The following is a 17267-nucleotide window of genomic DNA, read 5'->3' on the forward strand; positions in this document are numbered from 1 at the left end:
AGTTCTTTTTAAAACCAAGAATATCTCTCAGAGGGCGTGGGAGTGGGCTCCTTATTTTTCATCTAAGTAAGACAGACAGAGAATCAGCACTTTTCAAAACAGGGCTGGAACACGAAGGGATTATGGATGCCTTGCATGATCTGTTTGGTATTTTGAGCCAACAGCTACAAGAGACATGTTTGTGTATATATTTTGGGAGAACGCTATAATATATTGATGAGAAAAACAGTATAAATAGGGGACCTTTAAATATGACTTTTTGATTAATTGTGTCTTTCCCACCTTTCAGCCATCACCTACACATCCAACTACAAGAAGACCCCTCCCACCACCGGTCCCGCCCCGCACCACCTCCAAGCCCCTTCAATCTCCATCCCGCCCAGAGCAGCACCGAGTCCACCCAGGACGCCTACCACGAGGGAGGACCCTCACGCGGCATGGTTGGGCCCTTGAAGCGCCTCTGCCTGGGGCTCAACCCGGGCAGGGGGCCCCTCTACAAACTCCACCCGAACAGCCTGGCACAGCGCCCAAGGCTGTGACCATCGCCATGGAGGCGCCGGATCATGTCTGAAAACGACACCCGTCCACAGGACAGCCACAGCGTCGGTACCACCCTGCGACAAGCCATTCCTGGTTTCCAAGGGATGAAGGAGTACCTGTGAAGGACCCCCAGGTCTTCTTATAGGAATACAGGTTAGTACGTCTCTTTAGGTGTGCTTGTTATGAGAAGATCCAATATCAGAGAGTACAAATACTTTCGTTACTGTACTTAAGTACTCCCACTACTTATGTTTTCTGACGAATTCTTACATGTTAAACACAAAGACCGTGTACTTTCACACTTCTATCATTTTCAAAAACAGGTTTGTTACTTTAGTTTTTAATCTGCGTTTGGTCGCGTTGATCATTTTTATTTAGAAGCCATGTGCGGGCCTAATTGGATTTTCATCCTATATATTCCTGGTCTTCTCTAGAACAGAGGGGACCACATGAAAAGCGTTGTTCATTTTGCCGTTTGTTCCAAGCGATCGAAACATTCATTAGCGAACACTGACATTATGCGTTCTCATTAATATAAAGCGGAGGGTCAGTTAGTTTTTTAAAACAGCTTGTACGTAATGCGGTACTTTTAACTTGACTAAACCTTTTTGAAGCCATACTTCTTTACTTCTTACGAGAGTAAAGAAGGTTTAGTCAGGAACTTCGACTTTTCCAGAGTATTTTTAAACACGAGTTCTGTAACTCTCTACGCTTGGAGTAAACCGGATGTGTGTGTACTTTAGCATTCCTCGTCCAACTATAGCCATCCAATTACAACTCCATCTCTGTGCATGATTGCATAATGGTTCACAGATCACTCACACACACACAGCCGACTCTGAAACAAGTGTTCTCTTTTCAGCAGCTAACAAATAGAAATAGTGAGTCCATCCTACTGCAATCCGGTAAATTAAGGATTCTTCCTCATGCTAGAGGCAGTTTTTAAGTGAGATGGAGTTCACCCCAACGGTTCATTCACTCCACTCTCCGTTTTACTGTACCCTGTCTCTTTCTCGGCACCACTCAAGTTTCTTCTGCCTTGTTTTCTCTTTTTTTCCCTCTTCTTATTTTTCTCTTTGTCTCCGGTCCACCCTCCGGCACCTCTGTGTGGATCTTATCTTTGGCTTGTTCGTTTGCCACATTCTCTTGATAACTACTTGGGGTTCTTGGTGTTGTTGATCTCCAGGTGCTTTCTAAAAGGTTTACAAAACAATGGAGTGGAGGAATCTGTGGAACCTACACCATCACCTCTCGGACATCAGAGGGTTTTTAATCCAAAGCTCAAAGTTGTTGTGAATTTTGAGGAAATTTTGGAAACCATTGGTCGGTATCTACGATGGNGGTACCGGATCTGCCCAAATAGGTGCCGGAACACAGGGTGGCCAAAATGAAGAGGTGCCGGATCCTGTTCCGGCAGGATCCGGCTCAAATTAACCACTGCATTTAGTGCAATAGTAGCTACAGAACATGTGCTGTGTAAACTGTACTGTATCACATAGCGTTTCAGACACACAAACTTTTCAACTTTCAAACTTAAACGGTGCGCTCCCAGCGCACGTACCGGCAGTGATCTACAGCAGTGGTTTTCAACCAGTGGTACGGGGACAAACTGTCTCGCTCTCGTAATGTCTGTCTGTCTTGCTCTCGTTCTGTCTCTCGTACCACTCTCGGTTCCACTTTTACTTTTGCGCGCTACCTGTCTCACTCTTTTTCCGGCCTCCAGCTTTTCCTGCTGGAGCCCGCCGCTTAAAGGTGGGGGGCGCGGACCGGCCATAGAGCCCATAGAGTTAAAGGTGGTGGACTGTAACCTGTAAAATCCATAGATTTAGGAGGTTCCCTAGTGGCCGTTAGCTGTAAAAATCCATAGATTAGCCGCACCGTTATATAAGCCGCAGCGTCGAAAAATGGGAAAAAAGGCGCGGCTTATAGTCCGAAAATTACGGTACTTTTTTAAAGCTGTATGTGAGGATTTATATGTAGTAAAACTGGTCTTAACTTCAAAATACCTATTTTAATATGTAATTGCACTTACAAGGCATTGAGAAAAAGGTTGTATTTATTTAACTAAAACTTTTGAAAACATTGTTGCTATTAGTTTTGAATTCTGAACTCCTGTCCAGTGTGTGGCTGTTGAGCTAAGTTATCACAACGAGCTTTAAAAAAATACTAAATATGTGGAGTAAATCTAGGTGGACATTGAAAAACATTTCACAAAATATCCTATGAAACACATTTATCATATGTTGTGATAATATACATATAACACTGTTAGAGTGTGTAACTTTCTTTCAACTTTCTAATCTAGTGTTTCTGTTTTGTCCTCTCTATTGGCAGGTTGGGTAAACCCACTTACTTCAGTGCAGTGTTCAACACCCTCAGCCCAGCCATCAAACAGTCATGGATCAGCAACCTGCAGATGGCTAAGCTGGCTCTAGGTACAGTACAACCACACTGTCTCAGTTCTACCATTGTTTTATTTCATTTTAATTGTGTATACACGCATTTATAAAATGTATCTGTTTACTTTCTTGACTTTTTTGGTATATTTATCTCTTTATTTCATTGCCTATGATTTTTCAAGTGACTACAGTTAAACCTTATTGGCTAATGGTTGTTAGGTCATCCACATATTATGACCAAATTTAGTGTATTAAAATCAGCTTCAAACAATGTTTAAAACTAGTTCTAAGTTGATAGTTGTTTAATGTGACTTCTAGAGTCTTTTATTCTGACGGCAGATACATTGTGGTTAAAAAACAAGGCAGATAACTTGTTGTGGTTAAAAAACACTTGCTGCATACTGTACATCAGATCACGTGCTAATTGTGTGTGTTACATCAGAGGAGGACAACCTGCAGGGCTGGTTCTTCGCCGAGGAAGATGGGAATCAGATCAAAAAGCAGAAACATCCTCTTTTGCTTCGGCAAATGCCTGTGGTCATGTCAAAGCTGCAGGAGTTCAAGGTGAGACATTTTGATTTTCATGTCACTTTCTTAAGTGAAAGCAACAAACAGTCAACCAGCCGGTCAGCTCAGTTGGTTATATCATGGTCCTAAAAGAAACAAGGTTGTGAGTTTGATACACTAACAAGCCACAAGAACTTTATGGATATATTGTTTGCTGATTGGAGTGCTGCACGGTCAGTTTGAATTAGGCCATTGCCAATATTAAGTCCAATGTAGTAAACTCCAATATACATAGTGGCTGTTCAATTCAATGCCAAGGTCCGACAACAGTATGGGTCAATGCTCATATTATAACACTGCCTGTTAACCTATAGATTAACCACAATGACATAACAATTTTTTTTATATATCACATTTGTTTGAAGTCACTTCCTAAAAACCAAGGGATAAGCATATTCAACTAATGATTTCTAAAATGTTTATCATTTAATGGTTTTACATTCCTTTATTCAACCGATTTGTGGAATGGAGTTAGATACACTGTGTTTGAGTCCAAGTTTTTTTTTTTGCATTTGGAAGGTTACCATATTTTGAATAAAGCAGCTACCAACATATACAAGCCTCTAGTGTAGGAAAAAGGAGGTCATCAGTATAAATGTAATCTCAAATCAACTGTCTGAATGTTCTTATCTCAGTCATGTGTGTGACTGTGTCCTAAATACCAAACTGCATGTCTTTACAACATTTAATGGATTATGTCTACAGTACTAGCAGTGTCTGATCAGTTATCATCCTTTTTAAAAGACTTAAAAATGTATGATGGCCAGCATTTCAGTTGGTTACAGTGTGATGCCATCGGGGCGTGATGCCATCGGGGCGTGATGCCATCGGGGCGTGATCCACCGACTAGAATCACAAGAAACAAGCTAATAGCAATGTCACCATTAAATGATATTGGTTTTTATTACACTGATTTGTGGAATGGACAACACAATGTTAACATCATGAGTCATTTAGAATAATTGATGTCACTCTGAGGCCCTTCCTAAACATTGTAGGCTATAGTACTTAACAGGACCTTTTAATCATTTTAATGTCTTTCACTCCTCTCAGTGCACTAAGGAATGGGTTCAAAATAAATGACTTGCTTCTTTTTGTTTACTTGTGATTGTTGGACTGCAATTTGGGACTTCTTTGAATTTGTTTATTTGAGTCTCGTGTATTGGAGGGGTGCCCTAGTTGGAATCCAGCAGCCATATTTGTTCCACCTCTCAACAGGCCTCTCGTGTGGTCAACAGAAGGTCATCAGTATAAATGTTGTTGTAAATCAGCTGTCTGAGTGACTCTGTCTCAGCTTTTGTTGCGTGTAAGTGTGTGATTGCATTTGTGAGTCTCTGTATACTTAACTCCATCTCTTCCCTATTATTAAACTCAGTATTATATGTATACCTACCATCTTTGTGACAGTATGCTATATAGTCTTTGTAAGTTGGCCGGTTAGCTCAGTTGGTTAGAGCGTCGTGCTAATAACGCGAAGGTCGCGGGTTCGATACCCGTACTGGCCAATAGTTATGGCTATTTAGCTCAGTTTGAAACAGAATTTCAAACTTTGACATACGTAATGTAAAGTTAATCAGATAAACAATGTGGCAGTACAATAATGCAAAAAATATGAATGTGTGTCCGATATTGTGATATCAGCCAGAAAAAATTGAATAGCTCTTCCCCTGCGTGCTACAGTACATCCTTCCACAAATGTCATGAACACTAACAAACAAGGAAACATGGTAATCCTTACAAACAATTTCTAATGTGTCTTTGTATAGTTTTAAATGGGTGGATGCAGGTGTTTGTTTCAAATAGTTTTTGTGAGCATTTGACTGCAAACAGGGTTATCTGTAACAGCAAAAGTTCATGGACATTGTTTATACTAAGATGCTTATTTACGAATTGGCTCTTCAAAAATAGACATGACAGTGATTTGTGGTGGTACAAGGATCACATTCTGTCACCAGACCTGACCTACCATAAGTCCGTTTTCAGGCCGGTTAGCTCAGTTGGTTAGAGCGTCGTGCTAATAACGCGAAGGTCGCGGGTTCGATACCCGTACTGGCCATTCTGATTTTAGACTAGTAACAAGTATCAGATAACAGCACTAACTATAAGGGTCATTTGGTCGGAGAAACATTGACATGTAGTTGATTTGACCCATGTGGGTGGACTTTGACTGGAAATGTGGCAATCATTTGGACTGTCGCTGTCCCTTAGTAGATGTCTAACAAAATAGGGTTAGACACCAATAAAGAACAACCGGACACCTGTTTTCTATATCCTGTGAATTCCTACATTATGACTTACTCGTCTGACCTGTCCTCATGTTGTGTGACAGGTGGAATGTGCCGTTCATAATCCAGAGCCCCACATCAACACAGAGAGCACAGCTGATACTCCGGTCGTGGGCCATGGCTGTGTCTGGGTGAGACATTTTCCCTTCTTTGTTCAGTAGAACAAACACTGTCGTAGCCAATATTTCAACAATTACATACATTAAAGAGTTTATTTCAGCGTTTATAGTGGTTACCTACAAAAGTATGGGCTTCTTCCATCCAGAGGGAAATAACATTAGTAGTTCTGCTAATATACGTTCATGGGCCTCACCCCTGAAATAGGAGTTTTGGATTTAAGGGTTTAGTTAAGTGTGTTAAGTGGATTTAACAACTGTTCATTGGCAAATGGTATCGCTATCCTCTTATTTTCAGCACCCTAGATTATTTAGGTTTAACTACTTGAGTGTGGCTCTTAGTTTTGGCTGAGAGCAGTTTTTCACTGTAGTGTGTTAGCTTAGTCAGATTTAGTTTTAATACGTTTTTGCTGTTCTTCATCTAAAATGTCTAATGTCCCCTTGGGAAAATAACCTTGGTTTCACTATAATTGCTTCATTACCTAAGTTTATAAGCAAAATAAACGGACTGTCATAACTGTGGTCATCACTGCTTATGCCGTGTTTTCCACTATCAGGGAAAACCTTGGGTTTGTTAAAGATATAAACATTTCTCTAGCTGGTTATTTTCATGGTGAGGTCCAATATAAACTCTATCAGAAAGATGTTAAACCAAGATATTAAATATTGTTTTCAACATAATCGTATGTTGTACTAGATAATTATATACAGTTTGGTTTATATTATACATTTTTTACGTACTTTAAGTACTTCAGTCGCATGTCTATTTCTGATGTTTGCTTTTTTTTGGTGCTAATACTGTGCCCCCAATGCTGGGTCTCTCTAAGACAGAAAAAACTAAAGGCTTTTCACTTGTGTTCAGGTTGCGAGTTGCACCAACCAGATGGGCCAGATATCCATCGTGGCCATGCAGAGCTCCAACCCTAAGGTGACTGAGTGTTTCAACGTGGAGTCCCGTATCCTCTGCATGACCTTCGTCCCTGCTGAGCAGCCTCAGGAGAACGGAGAGAAGGTTCCAGAAAAGAACTGTGTCCCTGCAGCGAAGGCCAGTGACTCCCCCAGTGTCTGTCTGGGCATGGAGGAGGGCAGGTACGGAACATAGACAGTGTGCCTACAACAGTGTGCCTTTAATGTATTTGAATGTATAAAAGATACAGCAAGTGGTTCAATGATCCATCCAATGTCAGGTTTTATTTATGCATGTATAAATGGGGATTGAAAGGATGAAAAACAAATGCATTTTCAAGAGTTTCTTCTATTTTACCCCAAACTTTACTGTGGGTAATACTTCAGGAATCGTCAGGAAAAAAATCCGAAAAAGTCCCCAAAAGCATCTCTAAAACATTTAACTTGTTTCAGCAATAGAATAGATTTAATTAAATGTAATCATTCAAAGTGTCAAACACTGTCTCTTAAATCTCTTTAACTGCATCTACTACCATAATGTTATAGTTGACAAAGACATAGATGTGTATTTTTAAAGAAGCACACTGCTGTAAGTTGGATCTAACTTCATTTCCTTTCTCCTTCAGTATCATTGTGTATAAAAGCAGCCAGCGATCAAAGAAAGTGCGCCTGCAGCATTTTTTCACCCCTGACAAGTCCACCGTCACCAGCCTAGTGTATAAGAAACACTGTCTGTACGTCGGCCTGGTCAGCGGCTCTGTGGCCGTCTACTCCAGATCACAAGGTGGGTGTTTCAGTCGAGGAGGGGCTCAATTTGTGTATCTCTTCTGCTATAGCCTCAGACTTCTGCCTTTGTAATGTTTGTTGATACTCTTAAATGGCTGTAATTGGAGCAATTACAGGGATAAATCACTAGTGTTATGGGAAACAGAAATGCATTCACTGAGTTAATTAGATTTGGTTTGACAAATGTGTAGGCTGACAGTGTTTACCACAATATTTAGTCTGCACCAGCCCTGAGTTTTGAAACCTGAACCATAATTGGCCAGGAACATGCATAGGAGCCCTGTTGCTGATTTTGTTACATTTAGAGACCCGCTGACCTAGTTTACCAAAAGCCTTCAGCACCATGTCTGATGACTTCTTCCAATAACAGGCAGAACTTGTCATGGGTTACAATGCTGGTACTTTTTGCAACACTAAATGAGAAGGGTTATTCTGGGTTATACAGGTTTTTTTTTTGTGGTGCATTGCTCTTACTTCTACGTTTCTGTCTCTGCGGTTGCCTTTGAGTGTGTTAGTCAGAAACTCAGTGTGTAGCTGGGGGTCAGGGGTCACCTCTGCTCCGTGTTGAGGTTCTGTTCCCCTTTGCTCGGTTGTCTGGGAGAATCCAATCTGTTTCGCCGTGGCCTACATTATGTTTTTTCCTCCCAGACGAGCTTAGGCGCATTAGAGGAGAGGATCTGAGCTGCACTATTCCCACAGTTATTCTGATTCTGTGTTTTGTTCCTTCTCTTATTGGCATTGGCAGCCGTGCAAACAGTCTGAGCGTCATCCTCTCACTCTCACAGCCTTTTATCTGTGTCACATGACGTTCTTGTTCAACCACCTGATATAAAGTTTAATAGTCTCACTTTTCAATTATTTATTTGTAAGTTATTTTGATATGGCTTTAACCTGGGTGCTTGAATGTTGCTGTTCTTTTTAGATCATTATCTTTTTTTGTTATGGTATCTGCGTAAAGCACATTGCTCTCCCAGCTTGAAAAGTCCTATACAAATACAATTTAAAAAAATTAATACATATTTCAGATCACAAGGGAGCAGTCTTGTTATCCCTAAATAAGTGTTGTTCTTACTATCCTGTTATGCCACCAATGCTAGAGGCAGGTTTCACTAACCTCAGTCACACACAGTCATGCACTGATATGACCCAAGATACATTTACAACATCTCCAAGAAAGAACATGCTCAATTCCTTCCTCTGTGGTTCTATTTAGTTGGCTTGCGTTTGCTGGAAAGAGATATAGAATATGGAAGAAGGCCTGAGGACAGAAGAAGAGGAGGGAAAATATTCTCATTTATTCCACAGTTGAGTGACGGTTTGCCAGGCAGAAACAAACTGCGTGTATGCAACCGTTCAGGAATGTTCAAAGCTTCTCATTACTCCGTGTTTTGATGCACACGTTACCTTATTGACCCCCTCTACTCTCCAGTCATTACACTGGCACGGAGTATGCTGTTGTGTCAAAGAACATCCTAGAAGAAAATCCTGGCCCTAGATCTTGTGATTGTGATTTGTGAGGCATCTGTCACTGGAACATGAAGCCTGATGCTTAAATGATGAGTCACAGCCGGTTAGAATAGGATAGCTGTACCCTGCATCCCCATTGTAACGATGTTCAAATACTCTGTGTAACCCTCTGCCTGTAACCCATTAGCATTGAAATTAGATTCATTGCAGAGAAAAGAGTTGGAAAAAAATTATCCGCTTATGTGCTTTGATGTTACACTGCTGATGAACCCTCACATTGAATTGTGACGATGCATTCAATACAAGACGGATGTTGCCTTGTTGTTGAAGCCATCAGTGCTGAGTTATCTTAGATACTGTGTGTCTGATGCCGGCCGGGCAGCCTCATTCTGCCACGCTCGCTGTTACATTTTGTGACTGACTGTGTGAGAGATGGAGAAAGAAGGAGGCAATGATTCGACAAAAGGTTGCACGTCAGAGGCAGATACTCAGAACATAAACTCTGCTCTTGCACATTCTTCCATCCTGCATCTTCCTACTTATCCTCATTGAGAGATTAGTTTTCTGCTTCAGATTTGAAAGAGTAAGACAAATTAGCTGCTTGGTTTGTGCTGCTGTTTGCGCTGTTAAAGGTCATTTGTTACACCTGACATGAAAGAATGCTGCAGTTGAAAAAGTGCGAGGTGTGGGCAGACTTACATAAGACTGAAAATTGGCACTCCTGTATTTCTTTTTCCACTGCTCCTTTTTTTCTATCTACCTGCAGAGTATGATTGTTAAAAAAATATACACAGGGCATTGCTGGAATGCTAATCCCACCTAGCCCCATAGTGGGAGATTACCCTCACTTCCTCACTCATTACTGTACCCCTGAAAGAAAGAACATCTCTCCCTGCATGGCACCTCAGCCTTCAATAGCTGCCTTTGTGCCTCCGCTTGACAAACACCATTGGTGAGGCCTCGTTCACTTCCTGGCCTAGATTAGCTGAGGGAATGTGGTATCTGAAGGAAATGAAGGCTGTATTCAATACAAGCCCTTCTAGTAAAAGGTGCATGCCAGTTTTACTGGTTTAAATTATCCGGAGTCCCAGAGAAAGACAGATTGTGGAGATCCTTTTTCAAAGTCTCATCAACATTGTTTTCACTCCTGTGTTAATGAATCAACCACACGTTAATGGGGATTTGTCAATTGTTTAAAAAAATGTGACTTCATCTCTGAAAATGGTGCTTTGGTGGATATCTTTTTATATTTTTTAAGAAAGGCAGCTTGTGGCTTCGGTACATTCCCATATCTGTATATAAAATGAAACGAATATAGACCTTCTTTCTGTCCAACAAACTTACATTTCCTCCCATTTGCTGACTCGAAACCAGAAGATAGACTGGTCACACAGAGATGTAATGTGTTGATATGTATAAAGGCACTGCATGTGGTGTTTTCTTGCAGTTGAGCTGGCACTGTAGGTGCCCGGACACATGTAGAACGGAGTGTGTAGGAGGTGTGTGTGGGATAGAGCTCGGCTCTGACTAATGCCTAGCACTCCATCTATATTCATAGTGAAGGCTTTAAAACCCATCAATGGCCACTCCACCAGCTTTAGCAGAGTCATAAATGCAAATGACCTTTTCAGTCCACACTTCTAAAGACAGAGTGTCTATCATTGTGTCTTCCTTTAACAGTATAATCCATTCATCTTTTACATAAACATCGCTGGAGGTTAACATAGCAAAAGAGAATGTAATAAATAATGCTATAATGTTTGCATATAAAGTGCATTTTTTGGTAAGAATGTTTTGTAAAATGCTAATTGTTTGTCATGTAATGTAATAGTAATGCCAGTTTTGTGTTTGTTACAGATGGTTTGTGGAGCCATGAGAAGCCTAAGGTGCTGAAACTGGGAATCCTGCCAGTGAAGGCCATGCTGGCAGTGGAGGAGCACCTCTGGGCTTCATCAGGTGGACAGGTCTTCATCATCAGCACCCTCACACACTCCATAGAGGTAAGAAACCTAGCTCTGATACTGTTAAAAAAAAAAAAAACAGGTGAAAAAAGGCAAAATAATTTGTCTTTGCTTCTAGATTAGAAAAATATTTGATCAACAATATTCTCAAACATTTTTCCCCGCTTGTCTTTCTTTCTAAAACAAGTAATTAAAGATATACTAGATAAAAGATACAAAAAAATGTGTTTCACTCATTTGTTTCACAGCTTGAATCTTTTGAAAGTTTTCTTAATTCATACACAGGAGAGAAAACGATTTAGATCAGACTTTTTCTTCTCACTTGCCTCTCAGGGCTTCCATACAGAGCACATCATCGTGTGTGTTATAAATAAACCTTTGTATAACTGTTGGAAAGTGAAGACGTGTAACATTTTGAGTGCGGATATAAAGTATTCTTTGTCAGGGAGATCTCCCAAGAAGCAGTCTGTGTAAACTGCGGTCTGCCTCTAGCTGTTGAACGTCCCACATTTCCCTTCCCGGGAATTATTCTTTCCATATCCTTAAATATAATTGGTATTCCCTGTGTGCGTTCTGGCCTGGTTCATGGAATGAAAGCACCTGCCATGAGTACAGGAATAGCACCGTTCCTGTGACATGCACTCACTAATAATCTGTTTAGCCTCGTTAAGATCATTATGTCGGACCACCTGCCTGCCTCGCTCTCTTTTCCTAACTGAGGAGTTAGTCCAGAGTGGTGACAGGAAGTTAAACAGAGACAGAGAGACAGAGACGGATGGTGAGATGGATACAAATAAATGAGACAATTAAGTCATAAATAAATCATCAAATAATTCATCAAAGGTAAATGCAATATAAGTATTAATGTGTGCAAAACAAATCAAGGAAGTTACATTTACATCTCATGCTCCTTCATAACCACATGTATTACGTTTATAACCCTGTTCTGACACTTGCTAATGGTCTCCTTTGCCAAATAAAACTCCACCTACATGTAAAGCAATGTGTGGGGAGATTATGTAACCAGTGGAGATGGAAAAAGCTCAGTTTATTGGTCTCCAGCAACAAAAAACCCTAACCTTACTCACAGTACATATTTAAAACTAATCTTGTTCGCACTTGTAAAAAAGAGATAAATGAAGAGTTAAAGAGAAATGATTTATATTCTGAATAATCAACATCATCCATAAACCAACATATTAGGTGCATTTGGCAGAAACACATTTTCGATGGTGAAGTATAATCACAGGATCCCAGACATTACAATCCCAGACAATGCACGGGCTGCTTGAGACTGAACAAACCCTGGTTCGGTTGCTTTTGAAATAGTTAGTTTTAGGTCACATACAGCAAACACAAGGGTCTTTTTCTAACCTTAGCTTTCACTCAAACTTAAACAGCCCGACAGCAACCTGCCACACAAAACAAACAGCCGCCAGAGGTAAAAAATACATAAAAAAGAACCTTAGATTGAATATCTTATATTGCACAAGCAACCAAGCAAATATTTTTGGGGTGAAAAGAAATGCTAAGCTCAGTTTGATTGCTATATAGCTAATTATTGGTAACAAGGTAATTAACCTGAGTCACAGAATATTGAACAGCATTCAAATGAAACTTTTTAAAGGTCTTTTTATTTTTGTTGTAGTTTTAGCACATCTGTGAAAAATCCTTACAAGTCTCAGATTTCACTTGGTTATATTCTGAATTAAGTAAGTAATGACGTAATGCCTAAATCCTTTCTCCCACCTCCAGAGGCAGCTGGAGGCCCACCAGGAGGAGGGCATGGTGGTGTCCCACATGGTGGTAGCCGGGGTCGGCATCTGGATCGCCTCCAGCTCCGGCTCCACTCTGCGCCTCTTCCACACCGAGACCCTGGAGCACCTGCAGGACATTAACATCGCCACACCTGTTCACAATACCCTGCCTGGTAAGACACACACACAACGTTCATTTCCAGATCTTTCTAAATATCAGCATAACTGGGACCAGACTCTTATTCAACACAATATAAGCCTTATTATTATTATTATTATTATTTGAGTTAAAAGGATCTGTCCAAAGTCAAGAAACAGATTTATAAAATAACACCCACCTTTGTAGTTCAAATATTACGCATCAGAGTCAGAATTAAGTCCACCTACATCGCTTTGTATTATTGTTTTTCTCTTTGTTTCCATCCCACACCAACATTTTATTTTGTTGGACAAATACAATCTGGATGGGATTTTCAAGTTTACATCTCCAAGGTAACCAGAGGAACATTCCTGTTATGCCAGAGGGAGTTTCTCTCCCACACACTCCTCCCCCCTCCCAGCCTGAAACGCCTCCATTAGACTCCTTTGTTCCTTCCGTGACATAGTGACATCACTATATACTGTAACTCTTGCGTTTCTTTTGGCCAGCACTCTTACACATTGTACGTGATAGGCTAAGGGGTAGGACATCAATAAGCGGTTGACCAATCACAACAGAGCCGGCCAGCTAACCAATCAGAGCAGACTGGGCTCTGGTTTCAGACAGAGGGTGAAAAGAGGTGCTGCAGCACAGGAAGTATGAGAAACATAAAGAGCTTTTTCAACATTAAATAATGTTAACATGTCACAGTAGAGGCACAAAATACAAATATGAACCTGAACATTTGCATAATTTAGCCCCTTTAAATGAAAAGTGTAGAATTCACAAAGATCGGATGCCTGCTTAACCTGCTGATGTAATTACTTTTCTTTCTTGTTGGTCGTTCATAAAATAAATCTTTTTAAATCTTTTATGTTATATCCTAGACTGTAACTAATAGAAAAACATACCATAGTGTTAGTATTCAGAGCCTTGCGGTTCCAAAGATTCAGTCATGTTGATTCTGTGGTCTTACCACCTTTACCACTTGAAAAGCACTGCCTCTCTCTGCCTGCCCTTGAGTGTCAGTCAGTAATGCGATCCGTACGCCTGAGTGAGACTGAAAGCTTTTAGAGAGTGTCAAACTGACTGACGAAGAACAGCAAAGAGTAGTTGTTCACTCTTCTGATATCTGATATTGTGATCATCTAGTCAAATATACTTATGCAGAGACATCCCAGCGTCTTTGAGTGTGATGCAAGTCCTGCAATGACCTCATGTTTTCAAGGTGCTGTCAGTAATTATGTGACATCAGTGCTCAAACAGACAGCTCTTGTTATGGCAGGTTTGTCATGCTCTCGTCCTCCTAAAGTCTAAACAGTGAATCAGGAACCTCTTATTTTGTCTCTATTCTGAGCGTTGCATAAGGGAAACTTTTCACCTCATAAATTCATATTAAAGGAAACTTAGTGTGCTCTGAAAGAGGCTGAACACTTGTGAAAACAAATAATGAGATGTCCTTTTGATAAGTAGCCAAACAACCGCCATTATGAAGTATTACATCACATTTAAATAGCTAATGGCTGAGCTATTGGAGTTAAGCACAAACTAGTGTCCCCCAACCATCTTAAAGGTTAATGGTACCATCAAAACATGTTTTTTGGTCTTACTAATACTTATATCAACTTTTATGACTGATAACACTACAATGTGGGAGTACCTGCAGGTTGGCCCGTGAGTGCAGTGATTCTGAGAACAGTGGTTTGTTCCTATTTGAAGATCGATTTACTGCACTTAGATCATTCCACCATAATGGCCCACCTTTAATCTCTGACTGTGTAAGGCACTGCAGATGTAAACCTGTCATTACCAGGTAGTAACACAGCAAAACAGCATCAAAGGCGATTGGACACCAGAAGGGTAGTGAGCTAATATGTGTTTAGAAATGATCTTTGTTACTATAGGTACCTTCGTCATCACAGTGGATTACGTTGTATTTAGTGTGTGGCAGTTGGTTGGTTGTAAAACAGTTTCCTGCCGTGTGTGTTTAAGCTAACGTTGACGCTGTCCAACCGAATGACTGTCAGTGTGACTTTTGTCCCTGGCTGAAGTCATGGAAGTGGCGTGCTGCTGCTTCAGATCTTGTAATCTGCTGCGTTACATCATCCTAACCCAAAAACACACAGCTTAAAAGAATGAGCGTAGTTTGTTGGGTGGGGTTTCTTGTTGCTTCTGTCAGAATTTGGGAAGTCCACTGCTGCTGCGTTCAATCCCTTTTCCCTCTGTGCTGAGTAATGCAGTCAGCTGCGGTTTGGCATGCACTTCCCTCATTCTTCTTTGTTGTGTTGTCTGGGAGTTTGTATTTGTTTGACAGTCATCTCATCTCTTTCCTCTTGATTGCATTAAGGTTGGTTCTTAAATTAGATCTGGATCTGGGTTTAGTTTTCTGTTGACAGCTGTGGTTTTTCTGTATGTGTATTGGTGTGTGCAGTTGATGACTAGCCTGCAGTTGTTCTGTGCGATCTCATCTTCAGCATCATTAGCAGTGCTTAGCTCAGCTCGGACTAAACTGAGGGAACATTTAGGCTCCTCTATTACCGCCACAAGGTAGCAATAACGTTAGGATAAGCACCAGAAGTATTCAGCTAAATGACAAAGAGAATCTCTTGAGGTTGTGTAACATCTGCTGAAGCAGGGCACTTCAAGCTGAATTGATTAATCAGCAGAATGTCAGATCTTATGTAATAAGCTGTTGGGAGTTGCTTTTAAATACCACTTAGCTGTAGGAGCAGCTATGAATCCAATGCTGTGAACACAAACTTCAACAAATCCACTCGCCGCTTTTAGTATCCATGGCTACAAGTGGTTAAATGTGGCACAATGGTTAGCAGAGGAAACCTATTTATGAACAGTACTGGCAGCAGAAGAAACGCTGAATTTGCAAGTTCCTTAAGGAAATCCATAACTGCATGTAAAAAAGTAAAATTGCTTGGAGTGTCTACACTGACTTGATATACTGACTCTGATACACAGTGTGTAGAGAGGCCTCTTTGTCAGACAGATGTGAATGATAAAAGCAGTCTGCTTTTGCCCTTATTAGTTAATAGGATCCATGCAACCGCAAAGGAAGCTGCTCCTGGGACAGCCCACAACACATGAACGCTTTCATCCTCTGGGCCTCGCCATTAGGAGCTCACTTCCTCTGATAACAGTATTGGGTCCCTGGACTGTCAGTAATCATGGAAGTCAAACGCTCTTAATGAAGCAGTTGCATGAAGTCCATCCATATCTGCCGCGCTCTCTGTGGTCTGTTGTGATCTAGGATTTTCCAGAACGCTCCACGGTGGTGTTTATCACCGCTGGCTGCCGCTGTGGAACAGAATGAGACCAGAAAATGTGCTGTTTCTGCACAAACTCCGATGTAATTGGAACTGCCAACCAAACAGTTTGGTCAGGAGGGACGGCCTGTAATCGATGTCAGTGTGATGGGTCTTCAACTGCTATCCTGGGCTCCATTAAAGAACATTTACTGAGAAACAAGCTACACATAGTATGAGAAAATGACAAGAAGGGACTATGTTTTAATTAGATTTCTGCGTCCCTATTTTCCAGGAAGTCTACATTATTTAGGAGGGATATTGTATTACAGACCCTAATACACGTTGAATTGTCCACAGAACACACAATCAGACTAACAATTGGAGACATGGGGCGTTGTCTTCAGTGTGAATGCCTCTCTGAATGCAGGAGGTTTTCCAAAGGTGGGGTTATTCTTCTCGTGTCCATGCATGTTGGAGCAATTCCACTAACTCCCTCCATCGCAGACAGGAGTTCCTTATCCAGGCGCTAAGCCTGCAGCTAGCTGACACGCTGTAATAGCCGTCATTTGCACTGTAACTCGACGCTAGTGTTTTTTGAAGAATCATATGTCTCATGTTTTAGAGTAATTTAGTGGTATTAGGAGTTAATTGGGTAATTATTTGGGGATTGTGCTGTAAAAACATACACGTTTGTCTCCACATTCCCATGTCTTATATTCTTCTGAGTCAGACATAGTCATAGAAATGTGCCTTTTCTATTTTATTAAACTTATTTGGGACCACATCTCTTTTCCAAAGTAAAATTAATACGGGACGAGGACAAAAGCTATAATAAAGTCATTAATACAAAATGGTCATAAAATGCACTTATTAAAGAAAAAGTGAGGCAAATCATAGCGTAAATAAAATAATAATAAATAATAATAATAAAGTACTTCCAGAAGCAGTAGTCCTCCGATAAGTGTGTACAGCCTGTACCGTGGGGATGTCTCAGAGGACGGCTGCTGTGCTGAGGGTCTGTCTACTGCTGCTCCGTGACCTAAATAGGCAGCCATGCATGGCCTGATGGGAGACAAACATCAGG

The 17267-nt window shown here is 40.8% G+C and overlaps 1 protein-coding gene and 2 non-coding genes across 3 annotated transcripts in view; all 3 read left to right on the forward strand.

The window, feature by feature from the left end:
- Positions 1-563: 563 nt before the first annotated feature.
- Positions 564-17267, forward strand: part of LOC104954374 (rho guanine nucleotide exchange factor 10) — a 21262-nt gene continuing 4558 nt past the window's right edge. Inside the window, exons 1-8 of the mRNA XM_010781465.1 lie at positions 564-658; positions 2875-2975; positions 3382-3503; positions 5836-5922; positions 6770-6996; positions 7440-7597; positions 10924-11066; positions 12783-12957. Of these exons, the coding sequence (XP_010779767.1) occupies positions 564-658; positions 2875-2975; positions 3382-3503; positions 5836-5922; positions 6770-6996; positions 7440-7597; positions 10924-11066; positions 12783-12957 (1108 nt within the window). The remainder of the gene's footprint in view (positions 659-2874; positions 2976-3381; positions 3504-5835; positions 5923-6769; positions 6997-7439; positions 7598-10923; positions 11067-12782; positions 12958-17267) is intronic.
- On the forward strand, positions 4938-5011 carry trnai-aau (transfer RNA isoleucine (anticodon AAU)). The gene has a single exon. It is a non-coding gene; the product is annotated as a tRNA-Ile (tRNA).
- trnai-aau (transfer RNA isoleucine (anticodon AAU)) lies at positions 5489-5562 on the forward strand. The gene has a single exon. It is a non-coding gene; the product is annotated as a tRNA-Ile (tRNA).

The sequence above is a fragment of the Notothenia coriiceps genome, unplaced genomic scaffold (assembly GCF_000735185.1).
Source record: "Notothenia coriiceps isolate Sejong01 unplaced genomic scaffold, NC01 NC01_scaffold00023274, whole genome shotgun sequence".
NCBI classification, from domain to species: domain Eukaryota; kingdom Metazoa; phylum Chordata; class Actinopteri; order Perciformes; family Nototheniidae; genus Notothenia; species Notothenia coriiceps.